This window comes from Pseudozyma hubeiensis (genome assembly GCF_000403515.1).
Source record: "Pseudozyma hubeiensis SY62 DNA, scaffold: PHS28, whole genome shotgun sequence".
Lineage (NCBI taxonomy): Eukaryota > Fungi > Basidiomycota > Ustilaginomycetes > Ustilaginales > Ustilaginaceae > Pseudozyma > Pseudozyma hubeiensis.
In genome coordinates, this window is record NW_012133810.1 from 635 (window position 1) to 23,623 (window position 22,989).

At 56.6% G+C, this 22,989-nt stretch overlaps 10 protein-coding genes across 10 annotated transcripts; 4 read left to right on the plus strand and 6 right to left on the minus strand.

The window, feature by feature from the left end:
* Positions 1–230: 230 nt before the first annotated feature.
* PHSY_002733 (hypothetical protein) lies at positions 231–1,042 on the minus strand (the record flags this gene model as incomplete). Its single annotated transcript, XM_012333355.1, has 2 exons — positions 231–523; positions 604–1,042. The coding sequence occupies 2 exons, from the start codon at positions 1,040–1,042 to the stop codon at positions 231–233; spliced, it is 732 nt and encodes a 243-aa protein (XP_012188745.1).
* Positions 1,043–1,587: 545 nt separating this feature from the next.
* On the minus strand, positions 1,588–2,296 carry PHSY_002734 (phosphoketolase; the record flags this gene model as incomplete). The annotated part of the gene is made up of 2 exons (XM_012333356.1): positions 1,588–1,856; positions 1,933–2,296. 2 exons carry the CDS (start codon positions 2,294–2,296, stop codon positions 1,588–1,590), a joined length of 633 nt encoding a protein of 210 aa, XP_012188746.1.
* Positions 2,297–2,805: 509 nt separating this feature from the next.
* Positions 2,806–3,449, plus strand: PHSY_002735 (alpha-1,3 glucan synthase; the record flags this gene model as incomplete). The annotated part of the gene is made up of 2 exons (XM_012333357.1): positions 2,806–3,115; positions 3,190–3,449. 2 exons carry the CDS (start codon positions 2,806–2,808, stop codon positions 3,447–3,449), a joined length of 570 nt encoding a protein of 189 aa, XP_012188747.1.
* A 356-nt stretch (positions 3,450–3,805) lies between these two features.
* Positions 3,806–5,404, minus strand: PHSY_002736 (FAD dependent oxidoreductase; the record flags this gene model as incomplete). Its single annotated transcript, XM_012333358.1, has 1 exon — positions 3,806–5,404. The coding sequence occupies one exon, from the start codon at positions 5,402–5,404 to the stop codon at positions 3,806–3,808; it is 1,599 nt and encodes a 532-aa protein (XP_012188748.1).
* A 353-nt stretch (positions 5,405–5,757) lies between these two features.
* Positions 5,758–6,777, plus strand: PHSY_002737 (enoyl-CoA hydratase; the record flags this gene model as incomplete). Its single annotated transcript, XM_012333359.1, has 1 exon — positions 5,758–6,777. One exon carries the CDS (start codon positions 5,758–5,760, stop codon positions 6,775–6,777), a length of 1,020 nt encoding a protein of 339 aa, XP_012188749.1.
* Positions 6,778–6,798: 21 nt separating this feature from the next.
* Positions 6,799–7,541, minus strand: PHSY_002738 (Ctr copper transporter; the record flags this gene model as incomplete). Its single annotated transcript, XM_012333360.1, has 2 exons — positions 6,799–6,859; positions 6,973–7,541. The coding sequence occupies 2 exons, from the start codon at positions 7,539–7,541 to the stop codon at positions 6,799–6,801; spliced, it is 630 nt and encodes a 209-aa protein (XP_012188750.1).
* Positions 7,542–8,084: 543 nt separating this feature from the next.
* PHSY_002739 (hypothetical protein) lies at positions 8,085–11,168 on the minus strand (the record flags this gene model as incomplete). The annotated part of the gene is made up of 1 exon (XM_012333361.1): positions 8,085–11,168. One exon carries the CDS (start codon positions 11,166–11,168, stop codon positions 8,085–8,087), a length of 3,084 nt encoding a protein of 1,027 aa, XP_012188751.1.
* A 1,154-nt stretch (positions 11,169–12,322) lies between these two features.
* On the plus strand, positions 12,323–13,192 carry PHSY_002740 (hypothetical protein; the record flags this gene model as incomplete). Its single annotated transcript, XM_012333362.1, has 1 exon — positions 12,323–13,192. The coding sequence occupies one exon, from the start codon at positions 12,323–12,325 to the stop codon at positions 13,190–13,192; it is 870 nt and encodes a 289-aa protein (XP_012188752.1).
* An 810-nt stretch (positions 13,193–14,002) lies between these two features.
* Positions 14,003–14,977, plus strand: PHSY_002741 (hypothetical protein; the record flags this gene model as incomplete). Its single annotated transcript, XM_012333363.1, has 1 exon — positions 14,003–14,977. One exon carries the CDS (start codon positions 14,003–14,005, stop codon positions 14,975–14,977), a length of 975 nt encoding a protein of 324 aa, XP_012188753.1.
* A 305-nt stretch (positions 14,978–15,282) lies between these two features.
* PHSY_002742 (hypothetical protein) lies at positions 15,283–22,515 on the minus strand (the record flags this gene model as incomplete). Its single annotated transcript, XM_012333364.1, has 1 exon — positions 15,283–22,515. One exon carries the CDS (start codon positions 22,513–22,515, stop codon positions 15,283–15,285), a length of 7,233 nt encoding a protein of 2,410 aa, XP_012188754.1.
* Positions 22,516–22,989: the final 474 nt, after the last annotated feature.

Here is a 22,989-nt window from a genome sequence, read left to right on the forward strand (position 1 = left end):
CAGAAAGGAGTGTGTCTCCGTGAGAGACAAGTTGAAACAATCCTTGAGCTCTCTTCGTCCTTCTTCTCGCCTCATCATAGAGCTTGCAGAGCGTCAAAGGAAGAATTGAAAGGTGGTAACGATGTCGAACTCTCATTCACATCATCGCTTGAGCTACTCTGTATATCAGCGATGACAGCATTCGAGCGGCGAAGGGTGGCGATCAGGGTCTCGCCGTGCAGAAATGCAGCCTAGATTCCCCGTCCGTCGTCTTCCGCCATCGTAGTGATCGTATCACGCCACCTCGTTCCGATGTAAATCCACTTGCTGCAAAGACGTTTTCCAGTCTCCCTGACGTTCTTCGTATCGATTTCTGCATCGCCGTCCTCCGTCAGGGTGACGTGGATGCGACCGTGTTCGGTACCGCTCAGGTGGATTTTGTAGCAGCCCGTGGTGGGTTCGTAGCCGTAGAACCTGAATTTGGGATAGCGTGCGGTTGCATACTCGATGGTGAACTCATCGGTTGCGTTTCTCAGGGTGAACTCTTTTACCAAAAGGAAGATTTGAGTTTGGTCAATGACCATTTTCACAGTGGAGGTAGAGGAAAGGAAAACGGCAACTTACCCATGGCTTGATCGTCCTTGAGCACGATCTCATCCGACATGTTGAGCGGACTCGTCCAAGGTTCAACCGTGACCATTTGCATCGTGCTCTCACCGTTATGCGAGAAACAAGGCCATTTGGGATCGGATGCAGGTCCACAACGTTTGTCGAATTCTTTGGAGTCGACCTTGAGAGGAGTGATGTCGCAGTAGGTGCTGGGGTAGTAGTGACCGAGAGTGTCTGCATTGGTGAAGGGGACGTATCCGAACATGCTGCTACTTCCGGTGCTGCTGCCTCTGGCTCCGCCAGGACTGCCTTCTTCCTCTTCTCCTCCACCACCTCCGCGACCAGTAGAGGGAGCAGGTTCTTCTTCCACAATACAGTGGACGAAGGAGACGAGCGCCATCGTCAGCAGCATTTTGGCGCTGTACGACATGACAACTTTAAAGAACAGGATCATGGTCGTTACTGGATGCAGTGTCTCTTGGTCTGGAACAAAGGCAGTGAATGCTCTTTAAATTGGTCGTAGGCAAGCGAGGAGCTGAGGCATTCAAAGGGGCATGGCTATGTGTTGACAGTACGGAAATGATAGATCTCGCTCTGAAGTCGCGCTGAATGTACGCTTGGTGGGTAACCTTGTGGGAGGTAGTATAAGCCCACTTCCGAGTGGGGAGACTGGCGGCCAATTGGTGGCTCACTCGTCTTGGATCGGCAAACCGCGATGAGTGTTTCCCACCGTTGTCGGTCTTGGCCAAAATATGCAGAGTTTCACGGTACCTTCGCTAGCTTCCACCGGCAACATCCACTTGGCACAACGAGCCGGACTTCGTCTTTGAACACTGTAGGGCACGCAAACACTTTCGTGCTGTATTGCAATCATTTTCATTCTGATCGACATCACTTCGACAGCCTTCATTGCAACCCATCTGCCCCAAAACGTGCAATGAGGTGACGATGTCAAGATCGAAGTGGGAAAGAGTTGCGATGGCGCGCCCACCTGGGTCGCTAGTATCTCTTCAAAGGCTGTCGACTCAACCGAATAACCAGATTGTCCTTACAAAACTTCGTTCCCGTGTTCAAGCTGTTCAGAGTATCGAGATCCTTCGCCTCGGGCGTCTCTCCGACCGTCAATCTCCATTTCGACTTCCACTTCCGCTTCAGCGCAACGTCGAAACATCGCGTCTCTGGATCGTAGTTGGAGTATGTGAACTTGACACCCGAATACTCGAGGAATGTGATCTGAAATGCAACGGTGGGATCGTTCATCGTAAAAGCTACCCGGACAAACACCGATGGTGGCTGTCAGTACTGCTTTCAGTGAGAGTCTGGAAAAAGGGCAAAAGTGCTTACCTTTCGCGGTGGAGTCGGCAAGAACAATCTGATCGGTCATGTTGACAGGCTCCAACCAAGGCTCGATCAGAGTATGTCGTAGAGAGGCACCGTAGACCTGGAATTGGGGTTCAGGGCCAGCACCAATGCGCGCTGTGCGAGAGACGAAGATGGGACCATCAATGAAGAGAGGCGTGAAGGGCGAGCATGCGAAGCTGGCGTCTTGCTGGTCTAGGGGGTAGGCAAACTGAGACGGGAATTGATCGGATACGATCTGTGGGCCGGGACCGAGACCGAAGACTTTGCTGACTGAGAGCACGGGTGGGAGAAGCGACATGACGATGAGTGTCAGTGCGGATGTTACGATGAGTGAATTGTGCGCCATTGTTCGGGGAGAAAGATCAAAGATGCTATGGGTCAGAAGAGACAATGTGCGAGGGATGAACTTGGTGTTCTTGTCGGGAGGGTGTTAGATAAGATGAATCTTGGCGACTCTCACGGCCCGGTCCTGGCTGACTGTGGTGGACGAGAACGCAGCTTTGTGAGAATGCTCAAATCCTGATGCGAAGATCCAAATTTGGTTGGTGGGGTAGCACACTGTGTCAAGGCGGTCTCCGCCAAGGTCAAGTTCATTTCAGATCCATCAACCGACGAGACCGAGTCCACCGTTGTTCGGCAAGTGGCAAGTCAACAAGTGGGGGGTGGGACTTCATGTGAGCTCATTGCAGCGCCAGTGGCAACTCCATTGGCCCTTGGCTACTTCACCTTCGGCTCGGTATCATCTCGAACAATGTTCGTATAAGTCCAAAATTACGCCTCTCTTCCACCTACCGCCACAAACATTGTGACCCGCTTCAGCATTGCTCTTCCCAAGACCGTACTCTTTTGGACAAGATGAAACTCTCCATCGGGACCATCATAGCCACGGCTCTCACTATTCTCTCCCAAACCGAAGTCGTTCAAGCATGGGGTGCTCCATCGATGGCACATGTACAAGGCTGCCAGTCGTACACCAAGCTGCTCCCTCGTTACGATCTCTACAGCAAACACTGCGAATCCGTCTCCGGTCCGTCCGGAAGCGATCCCAAGTGGCCGTGTTTCACCATGTGGTACTCTGACATGAGCATCGTCAACGCCACCCTCGACGGCAATAGCAAAGTTCAACCGGATGACCACTTTCTCATCAAAAACGGTGACAAGCTCGGTAAGCCCCAACCCTCCTTCTTCTTATTCCCCGCTTTCTTTTCTTCAGTCTCTCTGACCACTTTCGCTCCTCAGACTTTACCACACGCGATCCCACCCAACCCTTCACCCTCACCTGGAACTTCGGCGACGTCTCCATGACCTACTCCGACTTCGACCGCGCCAAGGGATGCTTCAAAATCTCGTTGCAGCACAAATACGATAACGATTGGAGGATCTGGGTCTCGGACGAAGACGGGAAAGGCAGGGATATTGATACTGAGCATCATCGCCAGACGGACAAGGTGCTCTGCACAAAGTGGTTGCACATCCACGTCAAGGAGGATGTACCGTGAACGGTGAAAGAGCAGATCGGAGAAGGCGATCGATGGCGATGCTGTTGAAATGGCATGACAGAGAATGCTGATGTGCTATCACAAAGTAGTTGATCTCTAGCCTTCCAGGTGGTCGCATTTCCCACAAATGAGCGTGATCGTTCGCTCTTATCACTTCACTTTCCGATCATCCACATCACCGAATGCAATCATCATGCTCGATTCACAAGCATCCCTTCTCGCTATATCTTGCCTGACCCGACCACTTGAACTCTGCTGAATCGTGACATGTCCACAGACTCAGCACTGACATCCGACCTTTTTCTGACTGGCCGGACCTGCGATGCTCAAATGAGTGGCCCCTGGGCCCCAACAAATTATGCGATGGTGCAGCAGCCGCCGCCTGAAGGCGCATCCTTCTCCGGCAGACCGGTATCGTTCTCTTTGTCGCCATCCGTATATCCATCCTTGTCCAAACTGGTTCCACTCAGGAGCGCCTTCGCCTCCTCAGTAAGGTAACACTCTGGGAACCCCTCCCTCTTCCGCCACCTTCCCGTCCCCGCATCCGCCACAATCATATCCGCCACCACGCCCGCACACCCAAACGCCCTCGTCATACCGTGCCCGCTATACCCTGCTGCGACGTACTCCTTCCCCGCTCTCCCTTCAGCTTGTACCGGCCCGACCAGCGGATCCTTGCTTCGCGTATACCCCATGATCCCCGTCCACTCGCTCCTCACATCCTCCCCATAACTTTGAGGGAAAACATTGGCCAGATACGGATGCAAGAATTCCGACACCTCAGGGTTGACAGTCGTATCATCTGCCACACCCCATTCTCTTCCCGTGGCGTACTCTCTGCCTCCACCGAAGATGTACAGAGGGGTATCAGATTCAGAGGACGGTCGTTGATGGCCGTACTCGTAGCCTCCACCGGCGGACAGACCCATGCCCCACAGGTGCTCGCCAGAGGTGGGTGCGACAGCGACGACCTGTGCACGCGTCGGGATGATTCCAGTGTCGCTGGAGCTGAGATGGGGTAGGAGGTGGGAGGCGTATCCGTTGGTGGAGTGGACGACGTACTTTGCGCGGATATCTCCGTGGGATGTAGTGCAGATGCTTTCGCCGCTTGGTGAGGAGGTGATGTTGAGGACGGGTAGATCGGTGATCAGATTGAGTTCGATGTTTTTGGAGGCGGCGATGCTTCGCGCGCTTTGGAAGAGGATGGTTACGAGCGAGCGAGGATGCAAGGTTGCTCCTGGAATCTCGTATACCGCCTTGATACCTGCAGGGCTATTCATCCGCTGATCGACTTCGTCCTTCGGTACACGACGAACTTGATCGACGTACTTGTGCAACCCGGCATGCTCAGCTGCCTGTGCGAGCGAGTGCTCGAAAGCATCCTCCTCGCGCTGATCAAAGCAGAGATGCCAGTTCTTCTCGTCTGCGAATCCTACTTTCTCCTCTGCATGCTCTTTCTTGATGATCTCGCGAATAGCATCCGCCGTATGGGTCTCGAACGCGAGGATGTCCTCCACCACTTTGGCAGCCTCAACCTTGACATCCTCGGCATTCAGACTGTGGATCCTGGCTCCAAGGAGATGGTTCGGATTGGCAGCAAGGTCGGTGTACGCCAACGCAGAGGCGGCGGTCAGGTGCCCTCCATTCCTGCCCGTCGCACCCGAACAGAAAGCACGCGCTTCGATGACGGTGATGGAGCTGATGGATGGGCCGGATGCATTGACGAGATGGTAGGCGGTGGACACACCGGTTATACCAGAACCGATGATGACGACGTCTGAATTCGGAGGCAGACGATCGATGGTAGCAGCGTGGAGGTTGTGCGGGTTGGTAGCTAGCCAGTAGCTGACGGTGGCTTTGTCGCTGGAAGAAGGCAGCGGTGCGGAATTCGCAGGAACAGCATCGATGCCGATGGTCGATATGTCGACGTACTCTTCTGGATTCAGATTTGACATGCTGCTGGGTGAGATGCTGATGATGGTTACAAGACGGAAGCGGGAGCTGTGCTCGACGTCCAATGCTGCGAAGTAACACTCTTTGTCGTTATCAAGGGTCCACAACTCAGCCAAGCCCGGTGTGAATGCCGTACCACTCTAACATTTCCGTTCGAAAGTGTGACGGCCGATAGTCGAGCTCGCACAGACAGCTCTGCGAGCACAGCTGCGCGCTTCCGGCTGAAATGCCAAATTTCTAGCCGAACGACCCGAACCGCGGACTCCGCTAGATATTGCCGCACGTTTCACGCTTGCTTGGTCCTCCTCGTCCTTTACCCCGCACGATCCTCCCGACCATCATCGCCAGTGCACCGATGCTGTTTCGATCGTCCTTGATCTCTGCCTCTTCTTCTCTGCGTACCCTCAATCTACTCTGCAGCAAGACATCCATCCTATCGACCACTTTCATCGCACATCGACCCTGGAACAGGCCATCCCAGACTCGTGCAAGTCACACGATCCGAAACGCAGCCACGCTCTTTGAGTTCGACAAGGTACCCAAGTACGACCCTACCGCTCCTATCGCAACCATGCAGTCCTACACGCGTCAGTTCCCATCCGACGATTCGCCGCTCGTCAAGCTCGAGTTCGACGGATCCGCGCGCATCTGGGTGCTCACCATGCTCGGAAACGAGACGCCGGACAACCGGCTCACGCACACCTTCATCGCCGAGGGTCTACTCCCTGCTCTCGAGCACGTCGAACAGGGCTGGAACGACATGCTCTCCTCTGGAGAGTCTTCCCTCGGTGCTGCGTTCGTTTCAACTGGTGGAACTGCGGACAGTGCCAAGATCTACTCCAACGGTCTCGACTTTGAAAACGCCATCGCAGATCCCAACTTCTTCGACACCCATCTCAACGCTCTCTACGAGAAACTCCTCACCTTCCCCATCCCCACCATCGCCGCCGTCAACGGTCACGCTTTCGCAGCCGGGTTCGGTCTCGCCTGCGCACACGATTACCGCGTCATGAACAGCAAGAGAGGCTACATGTGCATGAACGAAATCGATTTCGGCGCTCCCCTCCCGCACGGCCTGCAGGCTACGTTGAAGAGCAAGATCGAAAACCAAAAAACCATGCGCAAGGTCGTACTCGAAGGTCACAGATTCAGCGCAAAGGAGGCCCTGGAAGAAGGATTTGTAGACGTCCTCAGCGACAGTCCCAAAGATACGTTGGACAAGGCCTTGCAGTTGGCGGAGAAATTGAAGGTCAAGGCAAAGATGAATGCATGGGGTAGCAATAAGGAGGTGGTGTATGCAGAGGCGGTCAAGGTGGTGAGGACCAAGCATGATGATGCTACGACTGCGTTGTATGCTCCTAGAGCCAAGTACTAGCTGGTAGCGATTCCAATGAAGTCATGTCTGTCGAAGGCGCGTGGGATCAGACTGCAAGTGAGGGAAGAGTGTTTCGATACGACTTGATTGATTGCGAAAATGCAGTTTACGTGTGACAGGCAAGACCCTGATCGTCGACAACACCAACGTTGGAAGATACATCTCTGTTGAACAGGTAATGACCCACCCCCGCACCTGTCATTCCCCACGAACAAAACATCATACCCTTGGGTGTCAGTTACATCATCCTCTCTTCCATCAATCGTGTGTCGACAAATGAACTTACCAAAGACGATCGCACCGATGACATAGGCGTTGAAAGTCATACTGATCAACATCAACAGAAAGCTGACGCCCATCGAAGTGGCGTACAGCGTCGACCTCCATATCTGCATTCTCCTCGTTGTCTCTAGTGGTTTCACCCATCGATCCCTGCCATTTGCGAGGGAATCGCTGCTGTTGGAGGAACGACGTTTAGCACGACGGTCGGATATCCCCGAACTGCCACCACCGCTGCTGTTGCTGGGGGATGAAGATGTGGGGAGAAGAGATGCACGACGTCGATGCGTTGGGGACAGAGAGTTGATGGAGGAACGGGCGAGTTTCGAGTCGAGTCGTCGGATGTACAGACGGAGGTATTCGTACAGGATGGCGGAGAGAGCGATGATGGAGAGCGAGAGGTAGAGGGAGAAGGGGGTGGTGATTCGCCACGAGGAGCTGAGGATGCACAGGTTGGTGGTGTCGTAGTTCCAGACCATGTTCATGCTGCAGTGGGATGTGGAGCCGTGGTCCATACCTCCATGACCCATACCGCCGTGGTCCATCCCGCCATGGTCCATCCCGCCGTGATTCATGGTGATCAATTGGTGGTTGCGAACAGCGGAAGGTGGTGCAAGCAGAGTTACCTTGCCAGTCTTGAAAGCGTCGTACGGTCCGCGATTGTGTGCGGCAGTAAATGAAGAGGGAATACGAGTGCGAACAGGGAGATCAAGTCTGATTTGGTGATGCTAGATGTCGTCCGGAAGACAAGATGGCGGATGAGATGGTGACAACTCCAACACGCTCGGCCACTTTTTTAATTCCCGGGCCGCTGCTCGCTCGACATCACCCACAGGCTGTGCCTCCGAAGCGCTAAAAAAAGGCTCCGAGCTCCCACTGACATCGCGTCCTTTTGCACTTTCTCATCCCTGCAAACTCACACGGATCTTTCAACTCATCTCACAACACACACGTCACGCTAGGCACTATCAGCACAGCGTTGGAGTCATACCGATTAAAAGTTTGTCGCCCTTTTCATTGTATTGCTTTCAGCAGAAGAAGATGGAGTACCTCTCGGCAGGGACGCCCTTGACAGCCGCGTACGTCGAATCCGGTCTGACGGTGATCTCAAACACGTTGATCCCGCGTCTCGGAAGCAGACGCACCTGACAGTACGAGTAGCCGATCGAGGTTGTGAATCCTCCCTCATCGTTGTCGTCGTCGTCTCCATCAGCGTCTTCGAGAAGTGCTGGATCGATGAACGATTCTGACGCGGTCCAACTGCCTTCGGTGCTTCGACCGTTGAAGCTCAGCTCCGGCTGCCACGGCCATGTCAGCGATGAAGCTTGCTCGTCGTCTGCTTTGCCGTTCGTCTGAGGCGCAGCTTTGGCCTGGTTACCGTTGGCAGCAGTCGCGGCGTTGGAAGCGTCGTCCATCGATACATCGCCGTCGGCACCTGCGGCATCGGCGGCCGCTTCCTCCAGCTTCGGCTGGTGCTTCTTATTCAGCATGCGAAGAGGGAACACGATGGTGATGCTCGACGCATTTGGTGGGATCTGCAGCGTGTGCTGTGTCGCATGTCCGTTCTTGATCTCCAATGAAGGTACTGCGAGTGTCTGCCCGTCGGGCTCTTCCACCTCCATCCCGATGGCAAAGTTGCTGATCAGAGGGGTTCGGTTCTCCAAGCCTTCAAACGGCGGTGGCTCGCGCGGTTCGGCCGGCAGCACAGATTCTTTCCTCTTGACCGGTGACGGCGGCTCTGCAACAGCCATGCCACTACCAAACGGCGAATGGCCTCCAGGTGCACCGGGCGGCAGCATCTGATGCGAAGGCGAAGGGCTGGGTCCGTGCGGGTGCTGTTGTTGCTGAAGTTGTCTCTGCTGCTGTTCGAGATACGCTTGCTGCTGCTGCGCCTGCTGTTGCTGCTGAAGCTGCTGCTGTTGTCGACGCTGTTGCTGCTGCTGCTGTTGCTGCTGTCGATGTTGTTGAGCCGCCTGTTCTTGCTGTCGCTGAAGCAGCAGCTGCTGCTGGTGTTGCTGTTGAAGGAGCTGCTGCTGCTGCCATTGCGGAATGGGCTGCGCGGCGAGCGCAGCAGCCTGTTGCTGTTGCGTCATTTGATCTTGTTGGTCCTGCAGAGACTGTTTGCGAAGCATCTCCTCGTGCGCGGCGATGGCGGCTTGACGTGCTGCAGCTTCGTGCTTCTTGGGACGACCCGGACCGACACGACGCTCCAGGAATGGGTAGGGGTTGGATCGGGTGGGAGTGCCTTTGCCAGGCGGACGGCCGACTGGTCTTCTGCCTTCGGGTGTTGCGACGTTGCGCGGCGATGCGCCCGGCGTCCCTGGAAATTGCATAGGTCGTGCGGGCGAGTCTGCCATACCCATGTGCGGCATTCCTGCCGGTATGGGGAACGGAGATCCGACATTCGACATGGGCGGCGCCATCGGCATTGACATGGGCATCGATCCAGGAGCTCCTCCCATCAAAGGAATGTTTGCGTTCGACATCGGCATCGCAGGGGACTGCAAGGCCGGGGAGGGCGAGCCAAACGCGGCTGGCGACCCTGCCGTCCAGGCTGCATTCGCAGACAGCGCAGGTGACGCGGCGACACCTGCGGAGCCCAGTCTGGCGCGAGAGGATGGCTCAGGGCTCTGCGAAGCGCCTTCGCCCGCGGCAAACTTGGAGGCCATCATCCTGTAGGCAGCCTTGTGAGCCTCGATGGTGCTGTTGGCAGCAAGGTGGAGAGGCAGCGCAGACTGTCTGACGTCGTCCTTTTCCAACGTGAAGCCGTCCTGCATGAGCGCAGGGATGGCCTCGCGTTCAAAATACTGGCGAATCTCTGCAGCGTCTTGCCAGACAGGGTGCTCGGGAGGGTGGTACGACATGGCGTTGTTGAGCATGAGCTCGAGATCGGTGAAGAGAGCGTGCGCGTTGATGTAGCCCTTTTCGTAGACGCGGTGTTCGATGTCTCGCAAGCAGACGGGTCGGGAGATGACCTGGTAGTATTGAGGGTTCTGAGCTCGATCGGGAAGAGCGTCAAAGTTCTGGACGAGGGGGTAGCCGCGCGAACCAACGACACGACGGAGGTCGTAGACGAGCTGTCGAAGGGTTGCTTTAAGACGCTTGCCTCGCTTGCCTGGCCGCTTGCGACCGTCGAGAAGGCCGCCTTTTGTAAGCTTGGAAGAATCGCCGTCTGCGTCCCAGTTGTCGTCGTCATCAGCGTCGGCATCAGCGTCGTCGTCGTCATCTGCGGCCGAGCTGGGCGTGCCGGCTGCCGTGTAGGGTTGCTGGCTTTGCTGGCGAGCGGGTGTGAGCGAACTGCTGGGCTGTTGTAGAAGAGAGCTCTTGGAATCGGACGATTGCTGCTGCTGAGCAAGCTGAGGTTGAGATGCTGTTGGCAATGGAGGAATGGCGGTATCCTGCGCTTCCAACTTTGGCTGTGACTGATCGTTCAGCCTGGCCTGTGACTTTGAGGCTCGGAGCATGATGCGTTTGGGACGCAAAGGAGTATCTTGAGCGCCAACGGCAGAGGCAGTGGTGGGAGCAGCAGATGTTGCGGGAACAGATGTATCGGCAGCGCTTGGTTCGGGAAGACTCTCGACGATCTGAACGTAAGTGATCTTGATGAGACTGTGAAGCTCCTTTGCCTTGAGCCACACGGGAGTGTCGCGCAGATTGTAGCGTTTTGCGTTGTTGCAGATGGTTTCAAAGTCGTGCTTGACGTCGGGTAGAGTAGGGTAGCTACGTTGGTCGAGCTTGGACTGGATCTCTTCGAGCGCCATGGGACGCTTGATTATTTCGTAATAGTCCGGATACTCTTGCGCGTCCGGAAGCTCGAGGAAGAACTCGTGGAGCGGATCGCCGTCGGTTGGATCGGTGGCTTCCATGACCGTGTCCATGAGCTTTTGTCCATACTGCGCCACCTGCTCCACCGAGAGGCTGTGAATTCTGCGCTCGATCACGCCCATGCCAGCGGTGCTCGCGGAAGCGGAGCCAGAGGCGGATGTGCCAGCGGGAGAAGATGCTGCTGCTGCAGACGCGTCATCTGCGGCAGCGTTGTTGCTAGCCCGAAGTCGCTTGCGTGGGCCATCGAGAATGTTGGAAGACTCGATCTCGCCGCCGCGTCTCGACATGGTCACACTAACCTGGGCTGAGCTGAGCTGGCGCTGGAGTCGGAGCCTGGCAGCGTGTGCAGTTTGAGAGAGTGATGCAATGCAAGGTTTGCTCTAGAGATCGCTCGATCACAGCATAGACTCGATGCGGGAAGTTCTAGAGCTTGCGGCTCGGCTGCGTGGAGAGGGCCAGGGTGATGAAGTGGGGCTCTTGAGCGAAAGCGTCTTCAAGCTCAAGCTTTGGTGCAGCAACTGCGAATAATGGTGGCGCTCCAATGCGGGATTACAAAGGATGTTGCAGCGAGGCAGCGGTCGATGATGCAAGCTGAGTGGTACCCAAGTCGGATGTGCCGCCGTGGAGAGAGAGAGTGTGTGTCCAAGGTGAGGTCGACCACAGTCCAAGCGCCTTTTTCTTCCGACAGAGGGCGTTTGACACGGTGTTAAAGTGCTGGAAGTGCGCAAGATGGCCGAGTGAGCTTTCGAGGCGGTGAGAAGTGCAAGTAGTGATTGCTTCCGACCTTTGCCAAAGTCTAGGTGTATGAGTGTATGTGTGTGATTCCTAGTGACAGAGGAGAGAAAGTGTTGGCTCTCTCTCAGAGCGTCTGTCTTCGCGCCTCGCGAAGGTCACGAAAACCACTTTGCAGATCAACCATACAGCGCGCAGAGAGCTCCCTGGACGCGCATCGGCTCACTGGCAAGGGGTCCATCGGCAAGATTCCCGCTAAAAATCGGGTGGGTCGGCGACTCGGAGCGTGCCGAACGCGGGACACAGGAGTTGAGCCAACTGGGAAAAAGGAGAACATGAACGTGTCGAGGAGGCTGTGTGTAAATGAGAGCTGCCACTTTTTTAAGGGCTGGAAACAGTTCTCTGGCTGCAGATGGTGTGGGTCCTGCTAAATTCCACGCAGAGCTCAGACCACCTCATTGGGCGCGGGTCTCTCCTTTTGTCACCATACCCAGTATACCTTGACTCCACGTTGTCACCAGCTAGCGAGCTGTCACTCCCATCAGCACCGTCTCGACATCACTCGACACCCCTCCTTCATCGCGGTGATATAACCTAGTGGACACGACTGAACAGCAGACCCTCTCCAGTCTACAGCCTCGATAGCCCACGCGCACACAAAACAAACACACATACACACCACATATCGGCGACGAGCCTTCCACACAAGATGTCGCGACCAGCAGACCCATTCTCGGATCGCAATGCGCTCGACGCCAACCCGTTCGCGGATCCAGCCGTGCAAGGCGCTCTCAACGACTCGTCACGCATGTACTCTGGCGGCGACGACGACGTCGGATCCACGTACAAGTCGAGCACCGTCGACGACATCCCCTCCCGCTCCGACGCCAACCGCGCCGAAGAGCTTCGTCGTCGAGAAGAGGAGCTCGCGCGTCGAGAACGCGACCTCGACAACCGAGCAGCTCACATCCAAAAGCACGGTCGAAACAACTGGCCCTTCTTCTACCCTCTCATCTACCACGACATCCAAGCCGAGATCCCGCCGGACAGCCAGCAGATCATGGAGAACCTCTACAAGCTCTGGCTGTTGCTCGTGTTGACGCTCGTGATCAACATGGTAGCGTGCATCTTTCTGTTGATCCAGGGAGCGAGCGACGGTGGCAAGGACATGATCTCGGGTATCGTGTATCTGCCCGTCATCACGGTCGCCAGCTTCTTGCTCTGGTACAGACCAATCTACAACGGATTGATGAAGGAGCATTCGTTGTTCTTCTACGTCTACTTTATCTTCTGCGGCTTCCATCTGGCGTTCTCGGTGTACGTGTTTTTGGGGATCCCGTCGACGGGTTCAGCAGGGTTGATCAACACGATCCAGGCGTTTGCGGGGCACAGGATCGTGGCGGGCATTTTGGGTGCAATCGCGACGGCAGGGTTCGGACTGCAAGGGTTGGGCAACCTGTGGTACTACAGGTTGATCTGGCAGCACAACAACGAGAAGGGACATACATTTGCCCAGGCCAAGAACGAGTTGGCGACGCACGGTATGAAGGCGTACTTTACGCGCGGATCGCAGGTGTAGTTGAGGGACAAGGACCTTCTTTGGTGCAGACGCTTGCGTTGCAGCTGTTCCGCTCTGCGTTGTTATCTCTTGTCGAAATCGGGTGGAGCTGGTTTGACACACACCACATTCCACTCCGTCATTTGTCTATACCGATGTCAAACCCGGTGCATGTGTTGCCTTGTTGTACTTGTTGCTATCTGTCTAAAAATGTTACGAGCTTGCGATCATGTTCTACTGCAAGCACAGGTGTTGTTGGACGTCTCGAACAAAGGTGGACCCTGCCACGCTCCAACACTCTGCAACAATTTCTTCCCCTGAGTTGTTAACTCGGAGTGTTAGAACACTGGTTAGAAACCTACGCGCTGGAATTCCACTGCTTCGTGAATGAATACAAAACACACGCTTTTCGGTGCGAAATGGAATACAAAGTTGCAAATGGAGGAAGCGAGGCGCCAGAAAGATCAACTTTGAGACATGCAAAAGGGCGGTGCGCATTGCGTGGGATGCGTGTGCGTGTGCGTGCGGGCGGGTTCTGCAAGGAGTGAGTGCGCGAGCGTGTGTGTGTCTCTCTCTCTCTGTCTTGCACCAGCGCATGAGCCATCTCAGACAGAAGCGCCGCCATTATTCCAGCTCAGTTCACCCCCATCATCACCTACTTTTTGTCGCCATCATCACCTGTCGCTCGTCCTTCTCTGCTCGATCTTTCCCTTTACGCATAGAACGATACGAAGGCCGTTAAGTCGCGGCATATCGTAGCTACGACTCCTTTCCGACTCTCATACCTCAAAAGCACCGACACGCAGACACCTGCCCTTGCACAACGCGAAGATGGCGGCCGTCCTTTCCTCTGACCAGGGGCACACACCTCTGCAGTCCTACGTCGGATTCGACTCGATCACCAAACAGATCGAGTCGAAGCTGCTCAAACGCGGTTTCCAGTTCAACGTCATGGTCGTCGGTCAGACCGGTCTTGGTAAATCCACGCTCATCAACACGCTCTTCGCCGCGCACCTCATCGACACCAAGGGACGCTTCGCAGCCGACGAGGTCATCCGTCAAACCACCGAGATCCACCCCGTCTCGCACGTCATCCTCGAGAACGGCGTGAAGCTTCGACTCAACATCGTCGACACCCCCGGTTACGGCGACCTCGTCAACAACGACAATTGCTGGGACCCCATCATCAAGTACATCAAGGACCAGCATTCGGCGTACCTCAGGAAGGAGTTGACCGCTATGAGGGACAGGTACATCGTCGACACCAGGATTCACTGCTGTCTCTTCTTCATCAACCCCACGGGTCACGGGTTGAGACCGATCGATGTTACGGTGATGAAGAAGTTGAGCGACGTCGTCAACGTCGTACCCGTGATCGCCAAGAGCGACAGCTTGACGATGGACGAGAGGGATCTGTTCAAGGAGAGGATCAGGGCCGAGATGGCGTACAACAACATCCGAGTCTACCCCTTCGACAACGAGGACTACGAGGAGGAGGAGAGGGAGTTGAACGAGAGGATCAGGACGTTGATCCCCTTCGCCGTGGTGGGCAGCGAGAAGAACGTCGTCATCGAGGGCAAACAGGTCAGGGGCAGGAAGAACAGGTACGGTGTGGTGAATGTCGAGAACGAGAGCCATTGCGAGTTTGTCCATCTCAGGAACTTTTTGACCAGAACCCATCTGCAGGATCTGATCGAGACCACCGCTCAAATCCACTACGAGGCGTTCAGGAGCAAGCAGCTGTTGGCGTTGAAGGAGAGCAGTAGTAAGCAGCAGCAGGTTCAACAGCAGCCGGTCCAGCACTGAGGAGGAGAAGGACAAGGTTCTGGGCTGAAGATGCAGTAATGTTGTTCGAATCGGCAATGTAACGTCAACGATGTGGTTTTTTTGTGTGGCCAAGTGTGTGTGATTGCTGTGACGGTGCGAGGTGTGAGACGATGAGTAAGTTAGCGGGAAAAGCGTCATCCGATGTTCCTGCACGCACTCTGAAATCACAAGGCCTCGTCGCCTCCTCGCGCATTCAGCAACACCTCGCCCCTCACTTTCTCATCCTCAAACCACAAACACACTCTGCGTCTTTTGCAAAAACTGAAACACATGCATTGCATCTCTTACCAAAACGAGCACCACCCTACAAACGCCACGCAAAGATTCTCCTTGCTCGTGGCATCCTGAACGAGCCTCTCGATCTGTGCTGCCACACTGAGGCTTTCCGCTGGATTAAAGTCTCGACCGCCCAACTTGTTCTGGATGCGACGGACGACTTCGAGTGCCTTCTTGTTCCTAACATCCTGACCTGCGCCTGCTGCGCCGCCTGGTGCTGGTGCTGCACCCCCCGCTGCCTGCGGGCCTGCAGCCGTGGGAGGAGCGGCGATCGCGCCACCACCACCACTGCCGCCTGCCGCCGCACTTCCAGCGCCAGACTCGCGTTGGTTTGGAGCAACCGTCCCTCCAGCCCCCACGTTCGCCGCACCCGTGACAGCCCCCTCTCCCGCACCTCCACCATCTCCCGCCCCAATAGCCTCGTTCTCCTGCGCATCCGGCGCCCTCTCCGCATCATCCGCCACCAACCTCCACGAGATCAACGGATCATGCACAAACGCCTCCAACAACGCCAACACCGATTCCTTATTATCCCTCAACACCCTCATCGTATTTTCCGCCGTCACCTTGAACGTCCCCTTGATGCCCCCAACCTCCATCGCGTTCACCAACATCCTCGTCAACCTGAACGGAACCTTCTCCGGGAACTTGGGCCTGTGACAAGCGATCTCGAAGCAATCGCCAAAGTCGATATGGACGATCTGCCCCGTCAAACGATCCAACAGCAAGTTGGACGGATGTCGATCACCCAACCCCAGAATGTAGCCTGCCACCGAAGACACCGCCAGCGACCGCGTATACGCCAACCTACGCTCCAACCACGACTCCGAGTTGCGCGACTTCAACCACAACACCCGATACAGATCCTGCCCCGGTGTGTTGTCCAACGCATACTCGAACACCTCCACCTTCTGCATCAGCGTCAGATGGTCGTAGTCCGGCGCCATTTGGAGCATCAGTCGATGCTCGATGTTGAGCAGGATCTTATGCTGCTCTCGGTATTCCTTGATGAGCACGTGCAGCGTATCGGTGTTCTCCACCCACCCAAGCATACCCGTGTTCGGCGACAACGGGATCACTGGGAACCGTCGGATCTCCAACCTCCGCTTGTAACTCTCCGAATCGATCGATAGAAGCGTGTTGACCAGACCGAAGAGCTGCATCACACGTTCGTCCTGACGCAGATCCTCGTGACCCTTGAGCAGGTACTGGTACGTCTTGCCGTCCGACCCCTTCATCTTGAGACGTCGCGGATGCTGCTTCGACGCAATGACCAGGACGATCTGCTCGAACCGAGTGATGCACACGATCGGCTTGCCCGACTGGTACGTTCCCGGCACCGCCAGCTCCAAGTCGCGCATCGCCAACAGCTTCGGCGAGACGTACTGCAGATCGAGCTGCACCGAGTTGCCCGCCGGCAGCTGCTTGGTGATCTTTTTGAACACGTGGTAGTACAGATCCCACGCCTGATTGAGGTCCGAAATGTCGCCGTACTGTCGGAAGCGTCGACCGCACTCGCGCGCCTCTGCCAGGTCGCGGCCGTGCGTCTGAGCGAACGACGTCTCGCGCAGCGTCTCGGGACCCTTTTCGAGTGCATCGTGCAGAGGTTCGAGCGTGGCAAACATGGCGTCGATGTTGTGCTCTGTAAAGTACAGCCTCGACGCCTCCTCCAGTCCCTCGTGCCACATCTCGTGCCACAGGATAGCGACACGGATCAGCTCGTTCGACACCAGCAACGCCTGCTCGACAAGAACCGGCGAGTGCTCGCGCACATTGTCCATGATCCCCATCGCCGCCTGGATACGCATGTGGCTCGGACTCTTCGCAGCCACCGTAAGAGGATACACCAGCGCCTGCGGATGCGCCAACCCAACGTCCGACAACAAGTTGTGAATAAGCCGTCGCACCCTCGGCGACGGCGCCGTGATCCTCGCAATGATCTGCGGAATCACCTCCAACCAGGTATCCACAATCACGCTCGCAAAACCCTCGCTCACCGCCTGCGACACATCCTCCTGATGGCCATACTTGAACCACAGCGTCAGCAACCGCAGCGTATCCTGCAACGAGTTGCCGCTCGCCAGCGCGATCGACCGGAAGAAGCCTTGCACAGAAGGCACGATGCTCGCCGCGATCATCTGCGGCGTGATCTGCTCGTTCCTCTCCTCGTGGTGCGAGATGATCTCGAAATTGGCCAGCGCCCACGCGTGCCACGCCTTGTACCAGTTTCGGTCCAGCTCCGTCGCCCTGCGATAGCTTTCGATCACGTTGCTGTTGTCGTCCGTCACCCAGTTCTCGCGCAGCGACATCTGCCACTCACCCTGCTTGAAGAAGCAGCGCGCCAGCAACCTCGCAAACTCGCCGAGACGCGGCGACGACTGCCAGTCCTGAGTGACCAGATTGCCGTGCTCGTCGACGGTGTGCACGCCGAGATCCTCGGCGAGGTTGAGCGTGAATTCCTGCAAGTAGCTCAGCGACTCGATCCGGGCACCGGAGGCCCACATGAACTTGAGGTGCGCGTAGATGACCGGCGGCGGCGCTCTCGGCCCGATCGGCGAGCGCGGATCGGCATTCGTGCGCTCCGGACCCAGCAGCGAGTTGAGCGTCTTTTCAGCCAGCACCATGCGTCCACTCTTGCGGCACAGGTTCGCAAACTTGATCCACGTCTCGGTATCGTCCGCGGGAGTGAGCACGATTGAACGCACGGAAAGAATGCGCTGCCACACCTCCACCTCGGGCTGGCATCCCTTGAGGCGCTTCATCCAGGTCGATCGAATCGTGGCCTGGCGATCCGGCTGCTCCTTGTAATCGAGCTTGTACGCAAGCGCCTCTTCCAGCTCGGAAAGCATCTGCGTACGCACCATCAGATCGTACGCTCGGCCGTAGCTTTCGCTAATCAGAGCAGTGAGCTCCGAGTCGAGAGACTCTCGCGCCTTGGCGATCTGCTTGTTGGCCGCACCTCGTTGCGAGCGATGCGTGTGCAGGATGGCACGGTAGAAGGAGCGCTCCGACGAGTCGGACCGCATGGCCGAAATGTAGTCGTCCATGGTATCCCACTGACCGAGCGACCACGCAGCAGCAGCCGCAAGCGGCGCCATGTGTCGACGATCCTCCATATCCGCCCTGCCCCATTTCTGCTGCACGAGATCCGAGAGATGCTCCCACTCTCCCAAAGCGTGTAGACAGCGCATCTTTCCAAACGCCACGCCATAGTCGTCCGGGTCGAGCATCGCTTTGCGGTCGTACGCCGCCAACGCTTCCTCCCATCGATGCAGCTTCTCGTACCACTCCTCATGGTGGGTGATATCCAGATGTTCGCGTGCGTACGTGAGGGCACCGAACGCAGCATCCGACTGCTGCAGCTTGGTGTTGATGTCGATGAGGCTCTCCACCACCTGCGGCGAGGGATCCGTCAGGAACTCGGCCTCCTTGTAGTGGAGCGCCTTTGCGTAGCTGTGGAACTTGTACGCTCGATCTCCGAGCACACGGATGTTGATGGGCAGCGCCTTGTCGTCGTGCTCCATGAACTCGGCCAAATTGAGCAGCATGTGCACCACATCGCCAGGCACCTCGGGCGCATCGAACGCCGTCTCGAGCGCCTTGACTAGGTCGCTCTGGTACTGCTCGTACAACTCGGTCCAGCAAGACACGAAAGCGACATTGAAGAGACCATACGCCAGGGCTGGGTAGACATCCGCAAGACTCCTGCAGGCTCTCAGAGCATGACTTGGGGATTCGCGCATGAACTCGACCGCCATCCTCCTGAGCCACTCCTGCCAGTCCTCGCTGGTCGACACTTTCGACGTATCCCAGGCCTGCTTAAGATGCTGCTGGTTGACAGTCATCTTGTTGGCCTCGGCTTGCGGCGACTCGTCGATCTTGCTGCCCAAGGCGCTGTCGGCCGCAGATAGATCTTGCGGCAAGCGCTCGCCGTTGAGCAGCTTGGTGACCAGCTGATCGTACGTGGTATGTTGGATGCGATTCTGCACGAGCACCTTGTTGACTACGGGGATGAAGATGGCGTACGATGCGCCGAGCTGCACAACCAGCGCAGACAAGGTCTCCATGACCGCGTTGCGAATGTCGGGTGACCCCGTTGGCAGCACACGCACGAGCGGGTGGATGACGCGAGACGCGTGGTCGCAGAAGCTGACTTTGCGCGACAGATTACCCACGGTCAAGATCGCTGCACGTCGGAGCGTCTGGGACGCATCAGGACGCTCGAACATCTTGACGACGACGGGCAGCACCAGATGCAGATACTCCTCGATGTTGGAGCCAAACACATAGAACGCTTGCAGGATGCGGAGCAACGTAGGCTGTCGCTTGCTCGTGATCTCTCCATCGAGCGTCTGGAGCATGTTGGGCAGCAAGATCGGCAAGTACGACTTGAACTCGCCCTCGAGCGCCTTTGCCACAGCTTCGACGAGCGAGACAATGGTGAGCTGGATGCTCGAGTTTGGATTCCAGTTCTCCTGCACCAGCTCAAAGATGGGCTCGAGGTAGCTGCGAACATGCTGCTTGATGATCGAGATGAGAATAGCGAGCTGTTGAAAGTAGAACTCGGAGAGACCCGTGCCGCAGGTGCGGATGACGTTGAGGAAAGCCGGAATGATCTGCGGCAAGAAGGTGACACACTTGAGACCCTGCGTCTTGAACATGTACATGATCGCTTCGATGACGGCGTGATGATGCGTCGAGAGCGAAGGGTCCTTGAGGATGGTGATGAGTGCGTCGATGGCAATGTTTTGGTAGTAGTCGTCCGTCGAAGTGCCGATTGCCAAGGCGAGCTCGAACAAATCCGTGCCGCTGCCCTTGGACGTCTCGTCCTGCCCTTCGTCTCCGTTTTTTTCGAGCAGCTTGTACCGGTACGGATCTAAGGCTCCAAGAATACCCATGACACGGATCGTTTCGCGACGAACGGGCTTGGACTGCTCGCTCTTGAGGATCTTAACGACCGTCCCGAGCAGATTCCTGTACGTGAGGTACGGATTGACGACATGGCCAGTATTGGAGGCGACGAGACCGAGCGTTTTGAGCGCTGCATCCCGTTTTGCCGTGGACGATCCAGGTGTCGTGCTCGAGAGCTGGTCAATGGCAAGGCGCATGAGCTGGTCGACGTTTGGTGCGAGATCCTCTCCTCCCACTTTGGCGAGCTCACCAAGACACTCCATGACTCTCGCTGCAACACCGACGCTGGGATCGTTCGCCTTGGGCAGCAGCACCTCCAGCATCGGCAGCGCGTACGACTTGACGAGGCGTTGCGAAGCTCGCACCACCTCGGTGAGCAATTTGGCAGCTTCCTCCTTGTGCCTGCTTACGGTCGAGTACTCGAGCTCGGTAAGCAGCTGAATGAGCGCCTTTCGGAGTGAAGGCATCACGTAGGCAGGATTGTGCTTGGCAAGTCGGCCGATGATGACGATGGCCACCTCGCGCACTTTGAATTTTTCGTCGTTGAGCGCGATGAAGAGGGATCGCACGTACTCGGACTGGGCGAGATGACGGTCGAACTGCTCTTGCGCACCAAACTTACTGAGTACCGTCCATCTTAGTTCCGGGTCCGGATCAGCGATACCGACGGTCATAAGCTTGTCGAGAACATCGTTGACGACTTCGATGGCGTGCATGCTGGTCTGACGGCAGATGGGATCGTTGACGAACAAATCTGCGCACGTCTCGGCCGCAGCCTGTCGCACCGCCGCGTGGTCATCCTCGAGATAGGGGAGCGTGCAGTTGCGGACGAACTCGTTGAGGATGTGACCCTGGAAGTCGAAACGACCTAGCGTCTGAAGCGCGACTGTGATGGTTTCGACACCCTTGGACTCGACCGTCTGTGCTGCCACGACATCGCGGCTGGCATTGGCAGAGGGACGGAGACTAGCAGGCGCTCCAAGCGGGCGGTAGGGCTGGCCGATCAGAGTCATGGACAGCATGTCTAACAGACGATCCTGAACCACCTTCATGAGCGGAGGGATGGCTTTGACGATGCCATCGAGCGCCGTGACGAGCGGGATGCTGAGGCCACAGGAGAACATGAGGTCGAGCAGGTCATGCATGTATCTTGTGAGGTGCGGACCCACCGCCGTGGCGAGGTTGCCGACGCAGAGGAAGATGGGGCCTTCTGGTGTAGCGTTCTTCTTTCCACGCATCTGCAAGCCTTCCTTGACGCAAGCCAGGACAGGCTCGATGAAAGGCTTCATCCTGGGGCCCATGGCAGCAGCAACGAAGCCGATGGTTTCGAACGTCTGCGCTGACTCCTTGGGTGAGCGATCTTTTTCTTTGCGCAACTGCTCGGTGAGGATGCCCATCACAGCGCCGAGATGCTCCTCGGCAAAGTACTGTGGGTCATAACGCGCCAAGACGGGTACGAGATTGGTGATGGTACGACGAATGAGCGGATCGCGATGCTTGTGGAGGCGAAAGACGAGCTCGCAGGCGCGTTGGAAGCGATTGCGCATGAAGGTCTTGGAGTGCTGGAGAAGCTGTTGTACAGCGAGCAGACTTCCATGGATGGCCTCGGCGGCGCTCATCTTGAGGCCCTTTTCGGCCTCCTCGTAGATGGACTCGAAGAAGTGGCTGCCCATCTGCTTTTCCCTCGCAGCGATGATGCCGAGGCAGGCGCCCATGGCTTCTGCTGCACCTTCCCTGACGATGACGCGAACATCACGAAGAGCCACCCAGATACGGTCTAGGACACGAGGGACGTAAGGGTGAAACTGTTGAGGCACCCTTTTGGCCATCTCGCGAATGATGAGAACTGCGGCATATCGACCCGACTCGTTTCGATCGCCGGCTTGGAGGAAGTCGAGAACACGCAGAACTTCGTATTCGATGAACTGCTCTCCTAGTGACTGACCGCCGTGATAGGCGACTCTGCCGAGAGCGCGGGAAGCTGCGATCATGACGGAAGCATCGTTGCACGGCAAGTTGGGTTTGAGGTACTGGTAGAATCGGTATAGACGCGCGCTGTTGTCCTCGCTCTCCTGCTCGATAAGCTCCTCGATGGCGATGATGCCGCCGAGCTTTTCGTGAACATGTTGACTGTGTGCGAGCTCGAAGATTCTGCGGTGGAGATCGTTGTTGAAGGAAGAGAGGCTGTCGCCCTTGAGCTCCGAGACGATGAAGGCCACGTGAGATTTTAGCTCTTCGCCGGCTGCCTGTCGTGTAGGTTCATCTCTGCTCTTGAGTCCAGCAAAGATGCGATTGAGAACATCGTTCTGGTGGTTGCCGAGAAGAGACATGATGGTGTCGCCAAAGCTGCTGCCAGCTGAACCTTCGCTAGGGCGAAAGTACAGTTAGGCAAGGGCTGCTGAGCCGTGTTCAGTTGCCAGCCATGACCGAGGCCCCGTTGAGTGCAGCGTCGGCAAAGGGCAGCAATTCAGCAGCACTGAGCGGCAGTGAACGCTGTAGGTCGATAGTGCTCGGGTGGCAGGTGATGCTGCTGCTGCTGAGCTCAGAGCTGTCGGAGGCGTGCCGGCGCAAAGGAAGGCAGCCGAGAGGCGCGGTCGAAGCCTATTTACAAGACGATTCCAGCACCTTGTCAGCAAGTCGGAAGCGAGCCGATATCTGTCCACCGGTTGTGTTGATTTTAGTAAGAATGAGGTAGGTAGGGGAAAGAGAGCTGATGTTGTTGGCTTGAGGATGCAGAGAGAGTGCGTAGAAGTCGGGTGCGATGCCGCCGAGACTGGCCCAAGCGAAAGAAACCAAAAGCCTCC